This window comes from Musca autumnalis, unplaced genomic scaffold, assembly GCF_047663935.1.
Source record: "Musca autumnalis isolate F117 unplaced genomic scaffold, ASM4766393v1 scaffold_4, whole genome shotgun sequence".
NCBI classification, from domain to species: domain Eukaryota; kingdom Metazoa; phylum Arthropoda; class Insecta; order Diptera; family Muscidae; genus Musca; species Musca autumnalis.
In genome coordinates, this window is record NW_027411977.1 from 134,980,428 (window position 1) to 135,004,745 (window position 24,318).

General features: G+C 38.5%; 1 protein-coding gene across 1 annotated transcript; it reads right to left on the reverse strand.

Moving 5' to 3' along the window:
• Positions 1-746: 746 nt before the first annotated feature.
• LOC141404280 (uncharacterized) lies at positions 747-23,807 on the reverse strand. The gene is made up of 4 exons (XM_073987715.1): positions 23,207-23,807; positions 5,223-5,333; positions 4,637-5,035; positions 747-1,129 (listed from the first exon to the last, which is right to left on the reverse strand). The coding sequence occupies exons 1-4, from the start codon at positions 23,417-23,419 to the stop codon at positions 956-958; spliced, it is 897 nt and encodes a 298-aa protein (XP_073843816.1). The 5' UTR covers positions 23,420-23,807; the 3' UTR covers positions 747-955.
• Positions 23,808-24,318: the final 511 nt, after the last annotated feature.

Genomic DNA, 24,318 nt, shown 5'->3' on the forward strand with positions numbered 1-24,318 from the left:
AAAATAAGGAAATCGGCCGAAAATATATGTATGTGGGAGCTATATCCAAATCTGAACCGATTTGAATATAATTTGGTAAATTTATTTCTACATCAAATTCCGTCCGGCATACAAAATTTGCAGATTGTATCTGTAACAGTTCTAAACATATTTGCATACAAAATCTAAATTTTTTGGAGGTACCTCCGGTTTTGATGCCATATCTCCAAATCAACGCGAAATTTCAAAAAATGATATAGCCTATTTTCATTCCAGGCCATGTAGCAATGCACCCTACAAATTTCAGTAAGATCTGTTCAGCGGTTTTCGAGTCTATAAGGCACAAACAAACAAACAAACAAACGTACAAACAAATTTCAATTTTATATATATAGATTGTTTAAAATAGGTTTCCATTATTTTGCTCATAATTGAAAATTCAAAACAGTGTTCAGAAATTTGTCAAAAGTCTAAATGTATTAATGATACAGATTTGAATCTGTACTGTTGTCTGCTCACTGTCATTTGTAAACACCATGTTATGAAATCACTTTCTTGACTTAGAAGTCATTAAATTCAATAAAAGTACCAGGAAATTAAACATTTTCATTTAATTATTACCTCCCACATGTTTTGGACATGGATCATTAAAAGCTCAGCACTTACGCAAGCAAGTCTTAACGTTGCCAAAGATAGATAAGAAAGCATATTTGTTTTTGCTATAATAACCTGCCTAATTATTTCGTCAACAAAATAATTGAGACCAATTAAGGGGGAAAAGTCTTCAACCGATTTCATTTATTTTGGATTCTTTTATTTTACTGTTCTCTTTGGTTTTGGCACGTTTGGACATCTGGGCATTATATCTTATTATACAGAATCATTTAAGGTTGGGGGTGGAGAGGGTGGTAGATAATATGGCAAATTTCTTTCTAACAACTCTTCTTCATTTTGTTCATTTCCGGTTTCATTGCAATTATCTTGAGATGCAAATTAAAACTAATAAGACGATGGACATGCCCAACAATGATGCTGCTGTTGATGATGATGACTTATTTAGAGCTGATGCTGAATTTTTCACACAAACTTCTCGAATGGATTCTGTGTAGAGGCCACGTCTAGATAGTAAATTGCGAATGCTGCGTATGACCTGTAAGGAAGAAGAAGAAAAAAGAGAATAAAAACGGAGAAACCATGTTAAAGAGTTTATTTTTAATAAAGTCAAAGTTTAATTGTTCGAGAATATAAAATTGTGACACTGCCAGACATGCTGGAGACTGAAAGTGTCAAAATTTAAAGACATGAGAAATATGTGACATACATACGGGACATTGTTTCTCATAAGAAATTGTGATATCAGTTCAATAATAATAATAGTAATAATAATAATAATAATAATAATAATAATAACATGTGATCTATGATAAGTACACTTTATTCTCTAAACATATTTCAAATCAACCGGTATAACTTTTGTTGGATTTCAAAATTCAGACGTAAATATCACAAAAAATTACGCACTGCATTATAGCTGCCATGCACCGAAGACCGGAGACCACATAACCTAATCCAGATGCACTCCGATTAGTAATATTCTACGAGCGCCTAGAGAGTATATATGACGGCTGACCTCCCCATCACATTAAGATTGTTCTAGGGGATTTTAACGCTAACATTGGGAAGGAAAATATCTTTGTTCCCACGGTCGTCAAGTCCCGGTCCACACTAGAGTGAATTTCACTAAAAAATTTCATGAAATGAAGTGTTCTTAGGTCGAATTCCCCACTACAGCAATTTCATTATTTTACTCTACTATGGAACTCAATCTAAAGACGCATAATTTCATGTCAAAATTTTAGTGAAATTACTCTAGTGTGGCCCGGGCCAAGTTCAGCTTTCATGAGATAACATCTGGTAATTGAATTGGTAGTAAGTACCACAATATTTCCGCCAGCTAATTGTCCTCAGATGAAAAAACCCGAAACCATATCGATTATATTGTGTTAGCCGGAAGGCACTCTTCCAGTATGTTAGATGTCCGACCGATTGGAGCGCTTGGCTGCTACCATCGGTTTTGCAGCGGTAAAAAACATGGTAGTAAACAGCACCAGATTCCAACACCTCGACATACACAAGGCCACGTGGAAAACCCAAAAACCAGATCGCTAATGTTGTGTTAGACGGAAGACACTCTGCCAGTGTGTTTAACGACTGAGGAGAGAACATAGATTTGGACCATTTCCTTGTGGCAGCCAAGATACCCACTAGGATTATGACTTTTTGACCTTTTTTCACAAATATTTTCCTAAATTTCCTGTAGCAAGAACGAATGGACTTTTGCCTTTGTGCGTGAGCTTTTTTATCGAATCACCTTACAATTAAGATTATATCTAATCTTAGGCAAAAACTCATAAAAATTATGATGCAGGAATACGAGCTTGTAAAAAAGTCATAACCATAGTACCCACTCGTCTTTGCTAAATGTCGAGAAGCTGCAACCGCAACAGATAGCACAAGCCTACTCCGCCCAACTTTCCCATATGCGTGAAGACAGCATTTCTTGCCCTGTGCAAGCGCATTGGCAAAAAATAGCCCACTCCCATCACCTAAAAATCCGTGGTACGATCAGTAGTGTCGTAAGGCTACTACAGAGAAGAGAACGACATACTGGGCAACTCCGCAGTCAATAGCAACATTAAGCGGCACGCAAAACTATCGGGAGAAGAGGAGATAAGAAAAGCGTAATTTCAGAAGAAAACGCAGTAAAAATGTGAGAGTGAGAAAATCGAGTTATTCAGAAGTCAATATGAAGTCCGAAAAATTTACCAGAGTGTATAATACTAGACTAAAGGGTATGATGCAGGTACATTCTACTGCAAAGATTATGATAGGAACCTGGTAACTGATACAGATAGCGTACTGAAGATCTGGAAGGCGCATTTCATCACGCTTTTGGTATCGAGCGGCGATGAAAATACCCCCGAACCAATCCCAAACCACAGCATTGAGTGTTTATCACGTAGCCAAACTGAGGTTAATTGCTGTCAAATTAACTTCTAAAGAACAATAAGGCAACAGAAGTTGATGGGCTGCCTGGCGAACTGTTCAAGACCGGTGACGGCTTACTGATAAGGAGTATGCATCAGTTGATTTGGCCTGAGGATACATACCCAACGATTGGAACTTCAGTCTGCTACGTGCCGTGTACAAGAAAGGAGACAAGGCTGTTTGTGCCAACTACAGTTGCCAAAATCGCCTACCCATCGCATATAAAATGCTGCCGGGCGTATTCTCTGAAGGGTTAAAACCTAGGGGGAGCGGAACGATATGGTCCATCTTCGAAGTAAAACTAAGTTTGGACAAAATATTACGAAGTCCAAATTTTATTCGGTTGATCAGTTTGAAATTCATCATGCGCTCATGGTTTTATAGCTTTCGGGTATTTTTCTCAGGATGTATGGACTTGCCCCAGAAAAAACTTGTACAAGCGTAATGGGAGCAGCGAATACAAGTTTCTTCAAATAATCAAAACGATTCGATAACAGGTCTTAAACTGCACTTTTTCGAAATTTTGTGTGGGAAGTAACCGATGGAGTGGACAGATATTGTCCATATTCGAACTCGATCTATATCTGGTAGAAATATTACAATACTTTGCACTATAGAACAAATATGTTAGTGTCTTCGGGAGTTATAGTAAGCCTAATTTTTGGGAAATTTTTTGAACTTTTGTGAGGGATGTAACCGAGCAAGTGGACTGATATGGCCCATCTTTGAACTTGAACTAATTTGGACAAAATATTACGAAGGTTCATCCGTTCTAAAGTTATCGTGCGTTACAACCTCTACACATGGTGCCATATAGGGGATTTTACAGCTTTTGGTGCCGTCGTAATGGGGACAACGAATGCAAGTGGTTGCGAAAAGAATCTACGCGATTCGAGAGCAGCTGTTAAACTCCACTTTTCGCAATTTTGTGTGGGAGGTACTCGAAGGAGTGGACCCATATAGTCCATATTCGATCTTGTTCTATGTCTCGTAGAAATATTAAGAAGGTTACTGCCTTCTAGATTTATCGTACTCACCAGGCTACATAAAGATGCTATAGCTAGAAAGGCATATGAACACGAGCCATTTGACGGCATAAACCCCAAGGGAAAGCCACAGCTCCAATGGAAAGCCCAATTTGAAATGATATCATACAACATGGCACCCAAAATTGGAGAAGTGGAGTAGAAGAGTGATAAACTTGGAAATCAATTCTTAGTTCGACTTATGGAATAAAACATTCTGTTTAGAATAAAAGCCATCTATGTAAGTATTTTTAGCTTATTTGTCGACTTTAAGTCTCCATAGGATAACTGCTTACTTCGGCGGGGTTATTTCAAATTTCAAATGTCGTGCTATCGAACTATTTTTGCGACATACAGAGCAGCTACAGAATCGGATAAATAATAAGTTTTATGTTGTGGACAATTACCATAGTCGAATTTTTCTTTTTTTCTCGGAAAACCATAGACATATTTTTTATCGGACACATATGTGACTAAAGACATACTTAACTACTTATATTATTATTGGAAAGCAAAATATTACCTACACAAACAATTTTTACTGAATTATGTATTTTTCTGATAATTAAATGATTTATACTCACATTGTGATTCAATCGTTGTGGCTCCCGACTTAAGACCACCGTATAAATGCTGTGATGTATGTCACTGGAACAAAACGTCAATACCAAATGATCACTAACGGCCTTAACCACTTGTACGGTGCCAGTAAATTGATTATATTTGTTGAGGGCAACCATCGAACCACGTTGTTCACCAACATTTGTCCACAATCCAGGATGGTTCATTGTGTAATTGAAATTATATTCAATATTGTCGTCCTTCTCACTCCATATCAAACGCAAATATCTGGTATTGGAATAATGATGTGCCATTGTTGATGCCCCCATATCACGATGTCCCTCCAATGATGATGATGATGAGGATGCTGATGAATGGATGCTTTCAGTTCTTCTACGACTTGGCTGGTAATAATCACGCATCTATTGGCAAGAAGACACAAGAAGAAGTTACGGGGAAAGAAGACAATTGTGAACAATATAAAGTAATGTTTATGATAATTTGAGGACATTACATTATATCAATCTACACAATCAATGTATATCAGGATAATTGTTTGGGGATGGAGGAGTAGGAGATGGAATACCTGGTATTGACAATACTACTTACTTGATCTGTGACATCGTTCAAATAAAACGTAACACAGCTGTCATATCGATACACACCAGGAATATCTTGGGTATGCATTATGATTTCGTTGCCATGCCATTCTCCGGTTATCTGTTGACAAGTAGAAAAACAAAAAAACAAAACAACATTTGTAAGGCATGAAAAAAGCAACAAATATTGGTCGGTCAGTTAGTGGTTCATGCGGTCCAGTGTACAAGTAAACAATGTTATAAATTATGTAGTTAAAACATTATCACATCAACATTACCATCATCGACAACAAAAGCAACAACAACGACGAGCAACAACAATGACAGCACTGCCGTTGAAATAATTGAATTATTTAATTATTTAATTTGTTCTCGTTATGAGCGAAACCCTCCAGCATCAAACTGAACTGAATCAAATTGCTGTGGAATGTTGTTTTGCTTTTAGAAAAAGGAATGAGGAAACCCTGCTGTTCGTTTGGCCCCCAGGGTAAATATTTTGATGACTGATTGTCTACACCAGTCGGTGCGGGACTACTGTTGAAAGAGTCAATAGAAGTCAACACCATCAATGATTGTTTTTTTCACTTACATTTATTTGGGTTAAAATTGTAAAAATCAAATTGAAGTGACAATTTCAATAGTTACAGGGTTTAGAGTTCAGTTACAATTTATTAATAACTTGAAATATTGGTCAACTAATTGGATCCACAGGGATCAAATAAAAGGAAAAAGTAGTTTTCTAAAAATGTAGCGCCGTTACAATTGATATTTCATTTAACTTTCGTTTGAGATGTTACGCATTCCACGGCGAGAGTGAAAATGGTGTTCACTTACCGGTCGATAAAACTTTTGTACCGAGTAACTTGCTTTGCCAACTTTGATGATAAATGGTGTGTCTTTTTACTTACTAAATGTTGCTGAGACAATTTTTTCAGCAACTTTTCCTTTATACAACTGTCAAAATCTGCAACATTAGTAATAATTATTACTAATTATCACGTAAAAAGACACAGCTATTATTACAAATTATCGAGTACGCATACAGGCATAAAGACTGCTATAACCTCCCGTCAGTCTATAACAGGGCCGATCAGACAGTATACTCAGCGATCCCACTGAGTTGTCTTTGCATTTGTTTTTCTCCCTCACGTACACTATACGTGAACAAAAACAAACAAAAACATCATTTGGTTGTTGCTTTTTTCAGTCATATGTACATCCGTTTTGTTTGTATTCCTATGGTCGGCGCTGCGCAGTGTCCAATTTTACGAAAAACCTGGCCAAAACTATAAAAATAAATGGATTTTTGACTTAACCTTATGTTCTTATTTTTTTGGGTCGCTGGTTTTATTTTTCATATTATTTAACCCTCAGGCGGTCTTCAAAGGGGTCTTTTGGTCCCTTCACCTATAAAATGTGATCGTATCAGATCAAAATATTCTACAAATTTTTTCGCAACCAATTTTAACTATAAGTCCTAGAATACACCAAAACTCTACATCTTACCTAAACTCCAGACATATGCGGAATTAAAAACATATTTTAGGTATAGGGTCGTACTTCATCTGAGTTTTGGCAAAATTGTCATATAAAGCATTATTCTAAAAGAATGGTGTCAAAGACAAAAATGTTTTCAGGTAAATTTCACTATAAGTCACCAAACAAAAAAAAAATTAAATCTCAATTTGCATTACTTACCAAGGAAATATCGGTAACAATTTTGCAAAAAAAAAACAAGAATCTAAAATAGGGGTGCAAGCTTTTACCATTTCTACAGTTTTCGAAATATTTGCGTAAAGATTACTTGGAATTCTTGCACTTTAGGTATATAGTGTCTTGTTGTTGTAACAGTGTTTGTTATTATGTTTGTGTGTTCGTTCTTCTGTTCAATCTGGCTCTGGGTCTATCTCCAGTTCCAGGAAAGTGGCTGCTTCGATGGGATGTAACCACAGATCCACTGGAGTTAGATGAGTAGGTTTGGCTCGGTCGGTCGATTTCCGCCCAATAAGAATTTAGGCGACAGCAATATCCCGAGCGTAGTTGAGCCAAAACTACTCTAGTTTGTCGTGGCAGCTGACGCTCCTCAGCTGCAATAGATGGGGGATGTATTTCGAGGACTTTATTCACACTATAATTGCTTAAGGCCTTGACAACTGCATCCTTGTGAATACTATTTAAACCTGCTTGATACGCTTGTTGATCTAGGGGTTCTCTCCTGTATCGTCGGACCTCTCCCTCTAGGGGTTCTCTCCCTCTAGAGCATGGATATCCTTCCTGATCTGCCTGAATGTGTCGGTCCTACCCACAAGGGCCTACTCACACGGTAACATCCAAGCAGGTACTGCAACGAAAGCATCTCATTGTGTTGCTTTACTGGAAGAATCTTTGCCTCCTCATGTAGGAGGAGGCACCCTGTTGCTGTTCTCAGGGCGGCATTCTGGCAAGTTTAAATCTTTTTCCAATTCGTATCACATAATCTCGGGACCACAGACCGACCTATCGTGTTGTATGTGGTCAACAAGGTTTCTTTATCTGCACCCCAAGTGCTGCCGGCTAGGGACTTGAGGACCTTGTTTCTACTTTTCAGTTTGTCGCAGATAGCTGTGGCGTGCGCGCATGACGTGAAAGTAGTGTCGAATGTGACCCCTAAAATTTTGGGGCAGTTCGGTTTGGACTTCATATTCCTGAATTCCACGTACGACTGGCGCCCACACATATAATAGACTATCCAACGTTTCAAGCTTGGCCGGAGGGTTGTCTGCTCAATGTCCTCAGACAAGGTGGTTCCTCCTCAGCAGGAAGAGATCTGATGCGACGTAATACTCTTCTCTTCGCCCTGTCACTCTCAGGGTGCTCGACAAACTGTCGATTGAAATAACTTGCGCACCTCTTCGGGTCAGTCAACGTAACGTCGCCAAACGTGACTGAGGTCCTATCTTCCATTCTTCCAGGATTCGAGAGTGACTTAACCGTTGCCCACAATTCACCTATCCAATGTTGCAACTCTTCAGATGATTTAACCACTTGTTCCGCTTATGCTCCCTGGCTCTGGGGTCATTGGGGTTGGTTCGGCGAAGCTCATCACGCTCACTTGAAAATCCCGTCGCCTATGCTGGGAAGTTTGGTCTTACTTCGGGTAATCGACCAGCAGGGATATGGCGAGCGGCTGCAGCAGTGACGATGTATCGAACGTCCTTTCCGCTACCCGAACATCAGAAGGATTGGGTAGTTCTCTGCAGCGGTGATTGGTGAACTCTCTGAAACCCGGCCAATCAGCTTTCTTATGATTGAGGAATGTGCGGCGTTCAGAGGTAATGAAATCGGGTGGTCTGCCAATGCAGACAATTATGGGGAGATGGTCTGATCCAAGGGAAATGACGGGTTGCCAGGTAACGTCATTTGTCAGAGCGGGTGACACGAGGTTATGTCTGGCCAGCTGTGACACTTGCCTCTAATTCTGGTAGGGGCGTCCTCATTGACCGTGCAAAACGTAGAGCTGTCAATCTGCTCAGCCAGCGCTGTACCTCTCTGGTCGTTTCCGAGGGCCAAATGCCACATCTCATGATGCGCATTTAAGTCCCCCAGGACCAGACGATTATGACCTTCCAAAAGCGGGCTAATGTTAGGCACGTAATCTGAGATACATCTATTTCTTGGCGGGATGTATACGTTCAGCAACTCTATCTCGGCAGTTCCACACCTGACTGCTACCCCCACACATTCCATGTACGGGTCATTAGAGACAGGCTCAAGCGAAATAGGTTTGTATTGGACAGACTGGTGCAATAGGAAAGCTAATCCCCCACCTCCACTTCTGGTGCGATCTTTCCTTAGCACATTGTAACCATCACAATGTTGTAAGCTACAGTTGTTGTTGAGCTTGGTTTCTTGCACCGCAGCGACCTTGATGTTCTTCCGACTCATGAAATCTACTATTTCCTCGATCTTACCTCGGAGTCCATTGCAATTAAATTGCAAAAAGGATACATTCTCTGGGATTGGGACAACAACGGCTGGTGTTAAAGGCTGCGTGTGCGGTTGTTGTCGAGGGGACTGCGGGTTAGTTTCGTAGTCAGACGACGAGGGAGTTTCGTAATCCGACGACGACTCACTGGGGAATGTGTTCACGCAGCATGCAGCAACATAGTCCCTGTCGTAGTCCCTCACGTGGACAAGTCCAGAGCAACCCCTTAGATGCACCCACTCCTGACATCTATTGCATCTCACCGAAGGTTGGATGTGGGTGAAGATGCGGATGTGACAAACTGAGCACAGATATATTGGTCCTGGCACGGACCAAAACAATTCGGAGCAGGCATTCCGGGATATGCTGCTCCCAACACAGAAAAACGAAACAAATACAAACATATGTACACTGAGGTGGCAGCCGCTGGCCGGATAGATGATTTTGTGTTGTTCCGGGTCAAAACGGAACGGAAGAACCCGCTGCCGTGGGATTGCATCGTGGGATATAGTGTCTTTGGCAACTTTACTGACAAGAATGCGAGGAAAATTTTTCTTAAAAAAATTAACCCTCGTGTGAGTCATAAAAGGGGTCTTTTTGGTCCCTTTTTCCAAAAATCTTTAAAATTTCTTATAAAATGTGTTCGTTTTAAATCGAAATATTCTAAAAATTTGTTCGCCATAAAATTTTACTATAGGTCATAGAATACATCAAAACTCTAAATTTTACCTAAATGTCAGGAAGTTACCCTATACTATATTCTGACATTCTGAATCAACGAAAATATTTATGTTCAAAATGTTCTTATATCGACAAATTAAAGGTTTTTTTTTTAATATTATTTTTGGTAAAAATATAAGCATATCTTGACTATGAGTTTTGATATATAAATGGTTATGATTTTGTTTTTAAAATATTATTTTTGAGAATTTACAAAATCTCTAAACAGTGGGGAAACCTCCCCACTCATGGGGCAGCTTCGCCATCGATATGGGACATTCACCAACGGACTCTAGAACTGTAATTTACCATACTTCTACCATTAATACCAACATTATACAAAAAAGAAACATATTTTCCATTGAATAATAAAAACTGATTCTAAAATTCACAAAAAGAAAATATTCTAGCCGTTAATTAAAGTAGGTACCTTGAATTTAGGTACATAATATTACTAATATAAGACACGTTTAGCATAATAATAGATTTTAACTTCCGATTATAGTGTGGTATATTTATGGCATTATGGCAGTTGTCTTCTAACGGTACAAAATATGATTTTGATATTACAAAAGGTAAAGAAGATATCACAAAACATATCTAACAAAAATATTTTTCCCAATGCCCTGAAAAAACAAAATCGCATGCGTCCGCTCTCCTACCTATGACACAACGGCCAACTTTTGGGATATGATAGATCTTCGGTTAACTCATAATTTTACCTTTAACGGATTTCTAGTTTCTGCTCGGCCAAAATTGTCTTGCAGAAAAATAAATGAGCTAGACATTAAGACTAAAAAATATTGAATTTTGCCTAAAATCGTTCACATTTTATAACAAGTGAGCAAAGGATAAAGTCGAGACGTGGCCGACTATATGATACCCTACACCACTACCCCTGTGCATAAGCTTTTGACTGGTAAACATTCATTTTAGGGAGATACTAAATTTTATATTTGACTACTGTCGTAGATGTACTGATTAAAAGCTTTGCTGGTCTTCTTGATTAGCATTTTACATGTCTCTAATACACCAAATAGAAACAAGGTATTTGTCATTAAAGTAAAAAACTTCAAAATATTAAAATTGTGATAGCTTAGCGCCTTTTGCAATAACCCTGATATTTTACCATAAATGCCACATTTTGTATTAATTTAAAGCTCAGATGGTTTAGTTTCATTATCAAGCTATCTCCTAGGAATATGTCCAGCAGAAGCAGAAATATCTGACATGGAAATAAAATTCCATAAATTGGAAATTGGGATATCCCAGCGTCTTTTTCAACATCACAAGCATTTCACCAATTTTGGTAACTCAATTGGGAACATTTTAAAGCTCAGAAAGTCTTCATTTTTGAAACGCATTCAACCAAAGCTGAGAAACTCTTCAGTACAATTCAAATAAAAAATGGGAAAGTGGGCCAACCTATTTTGCATAATAATAAAGGTGATATTTTCCTCATCCATTGGTGGGCTTTCCTTTTGGAATACGCCTACTAGAAGCGGATGTATTCGCATATGAATAAAACGTTGAATGCTCTCCACATAAGTTCTTTGTCCATTCAAACCCCTGAATATTATTCGACCATCACCAAAATAGGCCATCACAAATGTTGAACTTTTGTGGGGGAGGTATCCTAAGGAGAGGACCGATATGGGCCATTTTAGAAGTTAAACTAAGTTTGGACAAAATATGACTAAGGCCAAATTTTGGACCAAATCGGTCTATCAGTTCGAGAGTTATTGTGCTCTCCAACTACTACATATGGTCCGATAGGGGTTTTTACAACCTTCGGACTGTTTTCCCAAGAAGTATGGACTTGCTACTGAAAAAACTTTTACCGTTGTAATTGAGACAGCGATTGCAAGTTGCTTCAACAGAAATCAAAGTTAGTCAAGAGCAGGTCTTAAAGTGAACTTATCCGAACCTTTGTGTGGGAGGTACCCGAAGGAATGGGAAAATATAGTCCATATTCAAACCTGATCTATATCTGGTAGATATATTAGGATGCGTAAAGTATGGACCAAATCGGTCCGTCCCTTCAAGAGTTATCGTGCGCACAATTTTTCCGAATATTTTTGAACTTTTGTGGGGGAGGTACCTGAAGGAGTGAACCGATATGGCTTATCTTCAAACTTAAACTAAGTTTGGACAAAATATTATGAATGCCAAATTTTGGATCGAATCGGCAGATCCGTTCGAGAGTTATTTTGCGCTCCAACCACTACACACGGTGTCATAGGGGTTTTTTAAACTTTCAGGCTATTTTTTCAGGAAGTAGGGTTTTGCCCCTGATGAAACTTGTACCGCCGTGTGGGGGGCCATGAATACAAGATGCTACAACAAAAATCAAAACGATTCGAGAGCATTTCCTAAACTGAACTTTTCCGAAATTTTGTGTGGGAGGTACCCGAAGGCGTGGACCGATTGAGTCCATATTGGAACCTCATCTAAGTTTGGTAGAAATTTCACGATGTGCACGATGTTTTACCGTTGTAATTGAGACAGCGATTGCAAGTTGCTTCAACAGAAATCAAAGTTAGTCAAGAGCAGGTCTTAAAGTGAACATTTGTGGGGAGGTACCGGAATTAGTGGTCCGATATAACCCATCTTCGAACATAAACTAAGTTTGGACAAAATATTGCGAAAGCCAAATTTTGGACCAGCTCGGTTCATCCGTTCGAGAGTTATCGTGCGCAACGGCCAGGCAGACGGACGGACATTGCTAAATCGACTCCAAATTGTCTGAAACACATTTCGTCCAAACATACTTGGGTTCTAAAACCATTATTTCGATGAGACACATTTTGCCCGTATGAAAGTGTATATACCCTCGTTAGCATAAATGCTGAGGGTATAAAAATGGAAAAATGGGATGTATTACCGACTATTGTGATATCTCCGTTATTTGGCCACCTACACCAACCTACTTTCCATCATTGTAAAGATGGGATTTTCTTCTTTTATGGTCAGGTTTTGCTTTTGGTAAGTCCCCAACCAAAGCTGTGATATTCGCCATTATAATTCAAATCTCAAAAATGAATAGTTGGGTTTTATTAGCGACTATTGCTATATATTCGCTGTTTGACCACCCACGACGACCTACACTTCATCGTTAGAAAGGTGATATTTTCTACTTTCATTGTCAGGGGGGCCACCGTGGTGCAATGTTTAGCACGTCCGCCTTGCACTCAGAAGGTCTGCGGTTCGAATCCAAGGCCAAGCAACATCAAATTTACAACGGTGGCAAAATTCCCCCTCAGTAATGCTGGCGACATTTCCTGAGTATTACAGCCATGAAAAACTTCTCTACAAGTGGTGTCTTAGGACCGCCGTTCGGACTCGGCAATAAACAGTAGGTCCCATATCATTGAGCCAATATGAATCGGCGTGCACTCATTGGTATGAGAGAAGTCTCCCCTGTCCCTTCGGGGATGTTGTGGGAACATATGTATGTATGTATTGTCAGGTTTTGCTTTTGGTATACCCCTTATAGACGCTGAGATATTTGCTTTGGAATAAAACGTTGACTTTTTCTCCAAATAAGTTTTTTGCCCATTCCGACAACTGAGTAGTATCCGGCCATCACCAAAATCAGTAGTCTTCTTCCCCTTCGGGACTCCGATAAACCACCAAAATTTCGTGACGATCCCATAAAAATTGCGACCAGTAGCGTGATGGAAAAATGGGATGTATTACCGACTATTGCGATATCTCCGTTATTTGGCCACCTACACCAACCAGCTTTGCATCATTGTAAGGATGGGATTTTCTAATTTTATAGTCAGGTTTTGCTTTTGGTAAGTCTCCAACCAAAGATGTGATATTTGCCATTATAAGTTAAATTTCAAAAATGAAAAGTTGGGTTCCATTTGCGACTATTGTAATATCTTCGTTGTTTGACCACCTACGATAACCTATTTTACATCGCTAGAAAGGTGATATTTTCTTGTTTAATTGTCAGGTTTTGGTTTTGGTACACCCCTTATAGAAGCTGAGATATTCGCTTTGTAATAAGACGTTGACTTTTTCTCCAAATAAGTTTTTTGACACTTGAATATTATCCGACCACCATCAAAAACAAACAACATCAAAATCAAACGACCATCGTCAAAATCAAACAACCAACCAGAAAAATGTACCTTAGATCTTAGTAAACAACTTTCTAGAATATACGAACTCTGTAGAAATTGTTCTTAATGGTCAAAATAGCAAATCAAATGCTATTTTTATCCTCTTTTCTCTGTCCCTGCTCCATACATATTAAACCGTTCAAAATTCAAGAAAACAATGGACCACAATAATGTAGCGAAGATATCAGCAAACATCTTTCTGGAACATACGAAATGTCTATGACCGGTTCTTAAATGTGAAAATAGCCAACAACTTTTGAAAATAATTGATTTTTATACTTTTTTCTCCAATTACGGTCCACAGATTCCGAACCGCCAAAAAATAAGGATATAGTCACAAAAAAAATTAAATTATTTTTTTTATTTGAAAATTTTGCCTAATTTTTAATTTTTAATTAATTTCTCGTTAGAGACGAGCTTACTGACCAAGATGCTTTTTGAAAAAGGAAAGCCGACGATACGAACCCACACAATCACCACTGTGTGACATGCATGTTTCGCCTTTGGTTTAGGAAGGCTCCTCAGACACATCGACTGTGGTGCGGCTTCGCTATCCTCTAACTTATTTCCTCTTTCAAATGCAAGTTGGGTTCACAATTATTATTCTCTAAGACGAGAGCTACAACTTTTCTTCTACGAGTAAACCCAAATTCTTGGCGGTTTAGAAGATATGTGCTGACAAAATGATCCCTTTTGACATCAAGACCTCATGTCTTTGGGGGACCTTAACCGCGAAAGTTGAAGTGATAGGGGAAAACGCCCGGACACGTATCTTCTTATTTTTGGTCTTCTATCACGCTGCGGTGTCAGAATATGGTTAATAAATCATGACTCAAAAAATTACACACAGTGTAAGTGTCCAAAGAAACACTCTGATCGAGAATTTCTTTGGCACTACCTAAACTCGAGCAACTTCACTTGCAAACAAAACAAAATCTTTCCCACTACTATGCGTTCGTTGAGTCTCAACGAAAAAAAAAACACATAACTAATTTGTTGGTATTGCTTAATACAGAAATAAACCAACACTTTCTCGGTCTCACAATTAGGAGGGTTGGCGTTTTTTATTTGGGATGACGCATAGCATTGGGAAAGTTTTGGTTTTATTTGCAAGTGAAGTTGCTTGAGTTTAGGTAGTGCCAAAGAAATTTTCGATCAGAGTGTTTCATTGGACACTTATCTATTTGAGCGAGCAATTGACACTTGGGTATAAAAGCATTCTTGTTGAAAAACAAGAAACAAGGGAACTGATGAAGATCTGTGGCGAGATCTGAAACTATAGTCTTCCCTGCCTTACCCCTTGGTAAATATCACCAATTTTTCCCACTAATAAATTAAATTTGTTTTAATAACATATTAATACAACGACTATGGGATTAAGCCTGACTATTTTGAAAAGCATACCGAAAAATTAGTAAAAATTAGTAGATTCTTGCAGTTTTGGAACAGACCAAATAAGGAAAAATTGTTTTCGTAGTAAAAATTGTCGCTTCCTTGTGGAATAGAAAAAGTTGACCTAGTTTGATGAATTTTTTGTACAAGTACTTATGAGGAAAGTCTCCCTTGTCCCATCTGGGATGTTTGTGGAACAATTATTATATTATATGAGGGAATAGGAATGAAAAAAACCAACTTTGGTTCATATAGACTCAGATTTGGATATAGCGCCCAATATATATTTCCCCGAATTTGCTTTAACTCGGTCGATTTAAATTGAATAGCCTTTAAACTTAATATGCAATATATTCTTAGGTACCTGAGCAGTTATATCGATATTGACTAAAAACGGTTCAGATTTATTTCAAATTTAATATGGGATATTTTCTTAGACCCCTGTACAGTTTTACTGATTTTGCCCTACACCCTAATAAGTACTTGTACAAAACAGCATTACTTATACCCTCAGCCTTTTGGCTAGAAATGGTATATGCACTTTGATACGACCAAAAATGTGCCTCATCGAAATAACGTTTTTAGACCCCAAGTATGTTTGAACGAAATCCGTTTCAGACAATTTGGTGTTGATTTAGCCATGTCCGTCCGTCTGTCTGGCTGGCTGGAGCGCACGATAACTCTCAAACGGATCAACCGATTCCAACCAAATTTTGCACCGTAATATTTTGCCCAAACTTAGATACAGTTCGAAGATGGGTTATATCGGTACAATTCTTGCTGTACCTCCCCACAAAAGCTCGAAAATGTTCGGAAAATTTGTGCACACGATAACTCTTGAAGGGAGTAACCGATTTGGTCCATACTTTGCACAACGTGAAATTTCTATCAGACTTAGATGACGTTCCAATATGGACTCAATCGGTCCACTCCTACGGGTACCTCCCACACAAAATTTCGGAAAAGTTCAGCTTAGTACCCGCTCTCGAATTCCTTTGATTTTTGTGGTAACAACTTGTATTTACTGCTCCCCATATGACGGTGTAAGTTTTATCAGGGGCAAGTCCATACTTCCTGAGAAAAAAGCCCGAAAGTTGCAAAAAACCCATATGACACTGTGCGTAGTGATTGGAGCGCAAGATTCCTTCGTAATATTTTGTCCAAAGTTAGTTTAAGTTCAAAGATAAGTCATATTGGTCCACACCTTCAGGTACCTCCCCCACAAAAGTTCAAAACTGTTCGAAAAAATTGTGCGCACTTTACGCATCTTAATATATCTACCAGATATAGATCAGGTTCGAATATGGACTATATTTATCCACTCTCTCGTGTGCCTCCCACACAAAATTTCGGATAAGTTCACTTTAAGACCTACTCACAAATCACTTTGATTATTGTTGGAGCAACATGAATTCGCTGCCTCCATTACGACGGTTAAAGTTTTTTCAGCGGCAAGTCGATAAATCGTGAGAAAACCGCCCGAAAGTTGTAAAAAACCCCTATGGCACCATATGTAGTGGCTGGAGATCCACTTCCATAATGATCTATGTCGATCCATTCCTTAAAGGACCTCCTCCGCAAAACTTTTGAACTTTAATCCTTATCAACATTTTTGTCGGTTCATACACTCGAAATTCTGAAAACCACCTAAATACATAATTTTTTTTTTTTTGGGAAAAAGTGTTTCAATTTACACAGGTTGAGGGTACATCTTTGTCGGCAAAGCCGACTGATACTTTTTTACTTGTTTTATTTCATATATCATATCAATTTAAAATTTGTTTGTGCGGGTCATTTTTCAGTATTTAAATGGAATAAAAGTTATTATAGACAATAATAGGCTAAAAGTCATTCATACGTGCAACAGGAAATTTTATGGCGATCGGTTAACGTCAACCCGTGCCACCAGAGGGATTTCCACAGTAATTTGTATGAGGCATGTCTGCACCGGCGTTTGTCAAATCCGCATCCTCCACATGTCAACATCCATCCGATGTTATGGATGTAGAAAATGCGTGAACTTTTGAGGCTGTTTCGGTCTTAGCCGACTCCAGTAGTGGAATTCTGTAACTCATTTTTGAGTTAACGACAAAAACCGTTAAAATTAAAACGCAAAATTATTATTGAAAAGTTCTAATAATAGTTGACAACACTCTTGTTATCGGTCGAACTTTACGAATACTTTTTATTCGTCGATAACTTACGAATAATATCGTTAATTACCGAAATTATAAGCATTTTAATTTTACCGATTTTTGTCGGTAACTCGAAAAATGTGTTAGATAATCGCACTACAGGAGTAATGTTACTGCTTGCTGCGCCAGAACATATCCCAGTGTGTCTTTAGTTTCGTGGTCGTCAGAATGCGAAACATCCTACCGGTATCCTCAACATCATCAAACGCAGCATCTAACACCACCTGTAGTGCGATTCTCTAACTCATTTTTTGAGTTACCGACAATTGTCGGTAAAATTAAAATGCTTATAATTTCGGTAATTAGCGATGTTTTTCTATAAGTTAGCGACGAATAAAAAGCAGTCGAAAAGTTCTACCGATAGCAAGAGTGTTGTCAACTTTTATTTGAAATTTTCATTCATTATTTTGCGTTTTAATTTTACCGATTTTTGTCGGTAACTCAAAAAATGTGTTAGAGAATCACACTACTGATGTTGTTAAGCGCCCCGGAAACGTATCGTTCCAGCAATTAAATTGCCAGAGTCTCCGCAACAAAGTCAGCGAAACAAAACTCACCGTCACCTGTAGCTTGCGGCGGTTATAACGTCTTGTGAAAGGATCGTACAAGAAGCGGAGTAGGGGGACTTGCCATCCTTACACACCAGTCTATCCAGTACAGATTCTTGTGACCCATACATAGAATGTATGGATATAGAAGTAAGGTGTGGAATTGCCGAGGTAGAGTTGCATAATCTGTATATACCCCCCTCCTTGTGACTCCAATTACTGAAAGGTTACAGCGCTGGCCGATATTTTGCAAGGCGAAAGATAACTCTTTTGCGAAAATAATAGAAGATTGCGTCAGCTCGCCAGACATCACCGTTGTGGCACGCAATCTGATAAATGACGAATCCTTGCAACCCGTCATTTCCCTTGGCTCAGACCATCATCCAATAATCGTCTCTGCTAACAGACCACCCGACTTCGTAACCACTGACTGCCGCATAGTGGTTCAGAATCGTGTTTTCCTGGTCAAAACTCTGTAACTTTTGAACTTATAGAGATATTTTCATAATTCGACAGATAACACTTTCAGCTTTCCGATACATTAAAAGCGATCAAAGTCGGTTTGAGTTTTTCATATTTTTCATCAAAATATGAGTGTTTTAATATGTTCCAATATACACCATTTAAAAACGATAAAAATGCAAAGCTTTACAATTTTTTCAAAAATTAAAAAATACTCCTAGGGTTTTCATAAAACTCATATAAAAACTCATACATTAAAAAACTGCCCATTTCTGTAAAAAGCTATAATTAATTTAGGAAACGGTATCGAAAACACGAAACGTTGTTCCATGTTGTTCCCTAAAAGTTCTAGTCCACTAAATTTGGAATTTCACTAAAATTTAGTAGCTAAGGAAAAATAAAATAGCTCACTTGGTGTAAACACTATGGTAATTTATTAAAGCATCTCTTAAATGCAACAATCCTACCTACCTTAAAAAAAACAACGAACAGAATATCTGTTATACATCGTTTCCGAGAAATAGCAATTTTATTCTTCAGACATTTGCAAAAATTACGTATTTTCCAAAATAGGGAACATTTTCGTCTTTAGGAGCACGTCACGCCCACATCTTCCAATATTTCGACCTAACTTTTTGGTTTACATAGTTACAATATCATTACTATCGAATCCCATATAGAAATCGGTGACGAGAAAAAATTGAGGTTTTGGCCAGGAAAATCGATTTCTGAGCCATTGGGCGCCATCCTTTTCTGAACCATGGAAAAACTGATTGGCAAGGGTTCGGAGATGCCCATTTGCCCATTTCCTCAGATCCTCTGGGATATGGGAGAATTTTCCGGGACATCATCACAGCTGCAGCTAAACGCTACATACCTGATATAATTAGTCCAAATTTTCCCAGCAGAGGCGACAGGACTAGCATTTGAACTTCATCAGAAAAACTGCTGTTACTTTTAGCTGTGTTTGCTGTGGTTTATCCGAAGACGTGCTCGTGCTATTTCAACCGGCAATTTATAGAGCAGCCTAAGAGGAGCATGCTACGCCGTATAGGAGCCTTCTAAGCCGAGGAGGTACCATTTGGTAATTGACAAGGGTCCCAATTCCACCATTAGCTTGGAAGGTTACTGAAGCCAGGCAAGAATGTCAGCAGAGGAGAACGTACAGGTCGACTTCCCTTCTGTCGATTTCCCAGCGAATATTCCAGCGAAGAGTCATAAGAAGCAGTTTCCCAGTTGCCCAACATCATAGATTCCGGAAAATGTACATTACCAACACAGCATTACACTCCATATCCACATATCCATATCAGTCGAGGACTGAACCAGAACAGGCCGTCCGAACGAACAGTCATGGTGATTCTTGACCTATCAAAGGCTTTCGATACCGTCCCCGTACCACACTGCGCATCCAAACGTCTAAATATTATTACGGACCTGTTATTCTAGTTATTTTTGAATAGAACATTGGTTATTTTTGTATACCCTCCACCCTAATGTGGAGAGTATACTAAGTTTGTCATTCCGTTTGTAACTCATCGAAATAATCGTTAGCGACCCTATAAAATATATATTCTTGATCAGCGCAAAATTCTAAGTCGATTTAGCCCTGTCCGTCCGTCTGTCCGTTGTAATCACGCTATCTTCGGAATGAGTTGAGACACACGGCTGAAATTTTGTACACATGTGTTTTTGAACTAAGATCAAGTTCGAAGATGGGCTTTATCGGTCCACGATTTGGTATAGCCCCCATATAACGGTACCGCCCGATTTCAGATATTTTGACGTTTTTAGCCACATTTTCAGGCCGAATTAGCTATTATTTGACATTAAGGGTTCCCAGAGAGCAAGAAACTTCTCCACCAAAAGTTATGGTCATAGGTCCACGCTTTGGTACAGCCCATATAGCGGCAACCCCCGATTTCAGCTATTTTGACGCTTTTAGCTACATTTTCAGACCGAATTGGCTGTAATTTGACATTTAGGGCTTCCAATGACCAAGAAACTTCTCCAGCAGAAATTATGGGCATAGGTCCACGTTTTCTTGTAGCCCCCATATGACGGTAGCGTCTGAATACCGGAGTATTTTGAAGTTTTTAGCTACATTTTCTGGCCGAATTGGCTATAATTTGGCATTTAGGGTTTCTAGTGCTCAAGTGGCTTCTCCAATTATGTGCATAGGTACTTTCGCAACAGAAAGAAAAGTAATAATTCCATATTAGCTCAGAGTATTTTATGGTGGAGGGTATAAAAAGTTCGTCCCAGCCGAACTTAAAGCTTTTTGACTTGTTTTTTTTTTGTACAGGCGTCGATTGAGGGCAAAGCCGACCAATTTTTATACCCTCCACCATAATATGGAGGGTATAATTTAATCCGTCATTCCGTTTGTAACACATCGATATATTCATCGGAAACCCTATAAAGTATATGTATTCCTGATCAGAGTAAAATTCGATATAACCATGTCCGTCTGTCCGTCCGTCTGTTGAAATTTAGACACAGCTCGCAATTTTTAAGATAGAGCTTCGTAATTTGGTATAGAAGTTTCTATTACTTCTAGGATGTTTGGTATTGCAAATGGGCTATATCGGTCCACGTTGTGAAATAGCCCCCATAGAACGGTACCTTCCGATTTTCAGTATTTTGAAGGTTTTAGTCTCATTATCACACCGAAATGGCTGAAATTTGGTGTTTGGTCTTCGTTGCGGGTACACAACTTTCCCCAGAAATTTTTCGGTATAGGTCCACGCCTTCATATAGCCCCAACAGAACGGCACCTCACGATTTTTGGTAATTCGAAGATTGTGGCCACAAAAGTCCACCGAAATGGCTGAAATTTGGTACATAGCCTTCGTTGGGTGTTCTAAAATTTGCTCCCTAAATTTGACGGTATAGGTCCAAGTCTTCATATAGCCCCCATAGAACGGTACCTCCCAATTTTCGCTATTTTGAAGGAAGTGGCTTCAATATTTCACCGAAATGGCTGAAATTCGATATTTGGTCATGGTTGGTGGTATAAAACTTTCCCCCACAAATTTGTCGGTACAGGTTCGTGCCTTCATATAGCCCCCATACCTCCCGATTTTCGGTATTTTGAAGGTTGTGTCCTGTTGTGGGTATAGATCCAAGTTTTGATATAGCCCCCATAGGACGGTACCTCCCGATTTTCGGTATATTGAAAATGTGGCCTCAATATTCCACGGAATTGGCTGATATTTGGTATTTGGACTTCGTTACGGGTATAAAACTTTCCACTTGCAATTTGTGCGTATAGATCCACGTTTTGATATATCCCCCATAGAACGGTACCTCCCGATTTTCGGTATTTTGAAGATGTGGCCTCAATATTCCACCGAAGTGGCTGAAATTCGGTATTTAGTCATCGTTGGTGGTATAAAACTTTCCCCAGAAAATTGTCGGTACAGGTTTACGCCTTCATATAGCCCCCATAGCCCCTCCTGACAAAATGGCTGAAATTTGGTATTTAGTCTACGTTGGAGGTAAAAACTTTTCCGACTGAAATTCTGTCCACGTTTCGATATAGCCCCCATAAAACGGTACCTCCCGATTTTCGGTATTTTGAAGGTTGTGGCCACAACAACCCACCGAAATCGCTGGTATTTAATCTTCGTTGATGGTATAAAACTTTCCACCTGAAATTTGTAGTTAAGGGTCCACGCCTTCATATAGCCCCCATAGAAGGGTACCTCCCGATTTTCGGTATTTTGAAGGTAGTGGCTTAAATATTCCACCGAAATGACTAAAAATATTTATATAGTCTTCCAGAGGATTAAAAAAATATTCCAGAAGTGAATTATCAGTATAGGTCCACGTCTTCCTACATCTCCCATAGAAGCTTACCTCTTGATTTTCGGAATTTTGAAGGTTTTAGCCACATTATTGGTAGTCTTCTTTGAGTCTAAAAACTTTCCGCCAGAAATTTGTCGGTATAGATCAATTTCTGTATTTTGAAGGTTAGCCACATTATTTTACCGAAATTGCTGACATTTGTTAGTTAGTCTTCTTCATAAACAAAAGGAATCTAATTATATCATTTCACTTCAATACAAGTCGTGGTGGAGGGCATAACAAGTTCTGCCCGGCCAAATTTAACGCCGTTCTTACTTGTTCCTGTTTCAATTTTTTTTTTAATTAATCAAGGAAGGATGGTTTTATTCCAGTAAACGGGATTGTTCATTAGCAGCACGGCGTTCTTGCTTATCGGCCAAGACAACTTCTATTTTAGTTTATGGCTAATTTTCATTTTGTTGTCGTTTGTATTTTCATTTTATAGTCGCAAAATTAAATATAGCTGCCGGCAAAATCGACTGATTGTTTTTGACTTCTTTTATGTATTTTTTGTTATGTTAACGTATCTTGTTATCATTACAAGTGTTTTCGATGCCACTGAACTATTTGAAAGGTTAATTTGTCGATGTATTTTAAATTGAGCTTGAATACTTTCACTAAAATGGTTCGGTTAGAAGTCAAATAGTCAAGTCAAAAGTTGCACTGAGTTACAATTAGAATTGTTCACACACACACCAAAAACATTTACAGGTATATGTATTTGTACGCACTTGTTTAATATCCACCGAATGTTGAGGTTTAATGTTCATGCACAGCATTGAGGGAGGATGGTGTTGTCGTATTTCCGTTGTATCACTTCCGCCATGTACACCGGGTCTAGGTGGTACATAAGTTTCGTAGGAATCTTCATTGGCATGAACACACACAATGCACCATATAAACGCCAATGATACACCGATCATTCGGGAATACGCCATTAACATGTTACCGGAATTCTAAATGAAATGCCGATACGAAATAAGTGATTGGAAATCACTATAAATATACCGATTTGCCGACCTTTATTTAAAATATTCGGATATGAATTCAATTCGTTTACGTTTTTAAAGATGATTGTCGATGCGTCGCGATCCGTTATGTATGAATGACAATGTACTAATAAATGTTAATTTCCCAGATTCCATTGGAGAAAATTGAAAAAAGAGTGATATAAAATTAACAGCATAAATTGTCGCATAAATCGCTCAAGCTGAGAGTATTGTTCTTTCTGCTCATAGCTCAGACCATTCTGTGTGTAAATGTTGTAAATTTGAGTAGCTTTCAGTTTCACTGCAAAGATGCCATCCGATACAATGCGAGGCAGCAACTATTGTGCGGTAACTAATTGAATGAATTTACTACTGTGTGTGACAAACAAGTGCCACAGTGGGGTATTTGTTTGACTCAACTTAATGTTATTATTGATAACGAATGCAAGCCTATTTATTTGGCTTTTAAGAAATACTTATCGGCGCATATGTTATGGATACATTATAAGATTCACTTATATTATTAAGAACGCATCTTTAAAGTTGTGTAGAGTTATCCAAGATTTTTTCCTAAAAGTCACAAATTAGGACCTTTTAACCTAAATTAGAATAAATTGGAAGTCATGAACGAACTTTTTCCCAGCGTCTCCTATTTTATATTTGGATTTGGAAGATACCACATTCCATCTTCTTGTTCCATTGGAGATTTTTAACACTGTATTGATGAATGATGAACCCATTCACCATGTCACAAATTTTGACCAAAACTGATCCTACTGTAAAAGCATAAACCTCATTTTCAACCGAAGATCAAAAGCTGTTGCCGATAATTTTTTGCTACTAATCGTCAACAA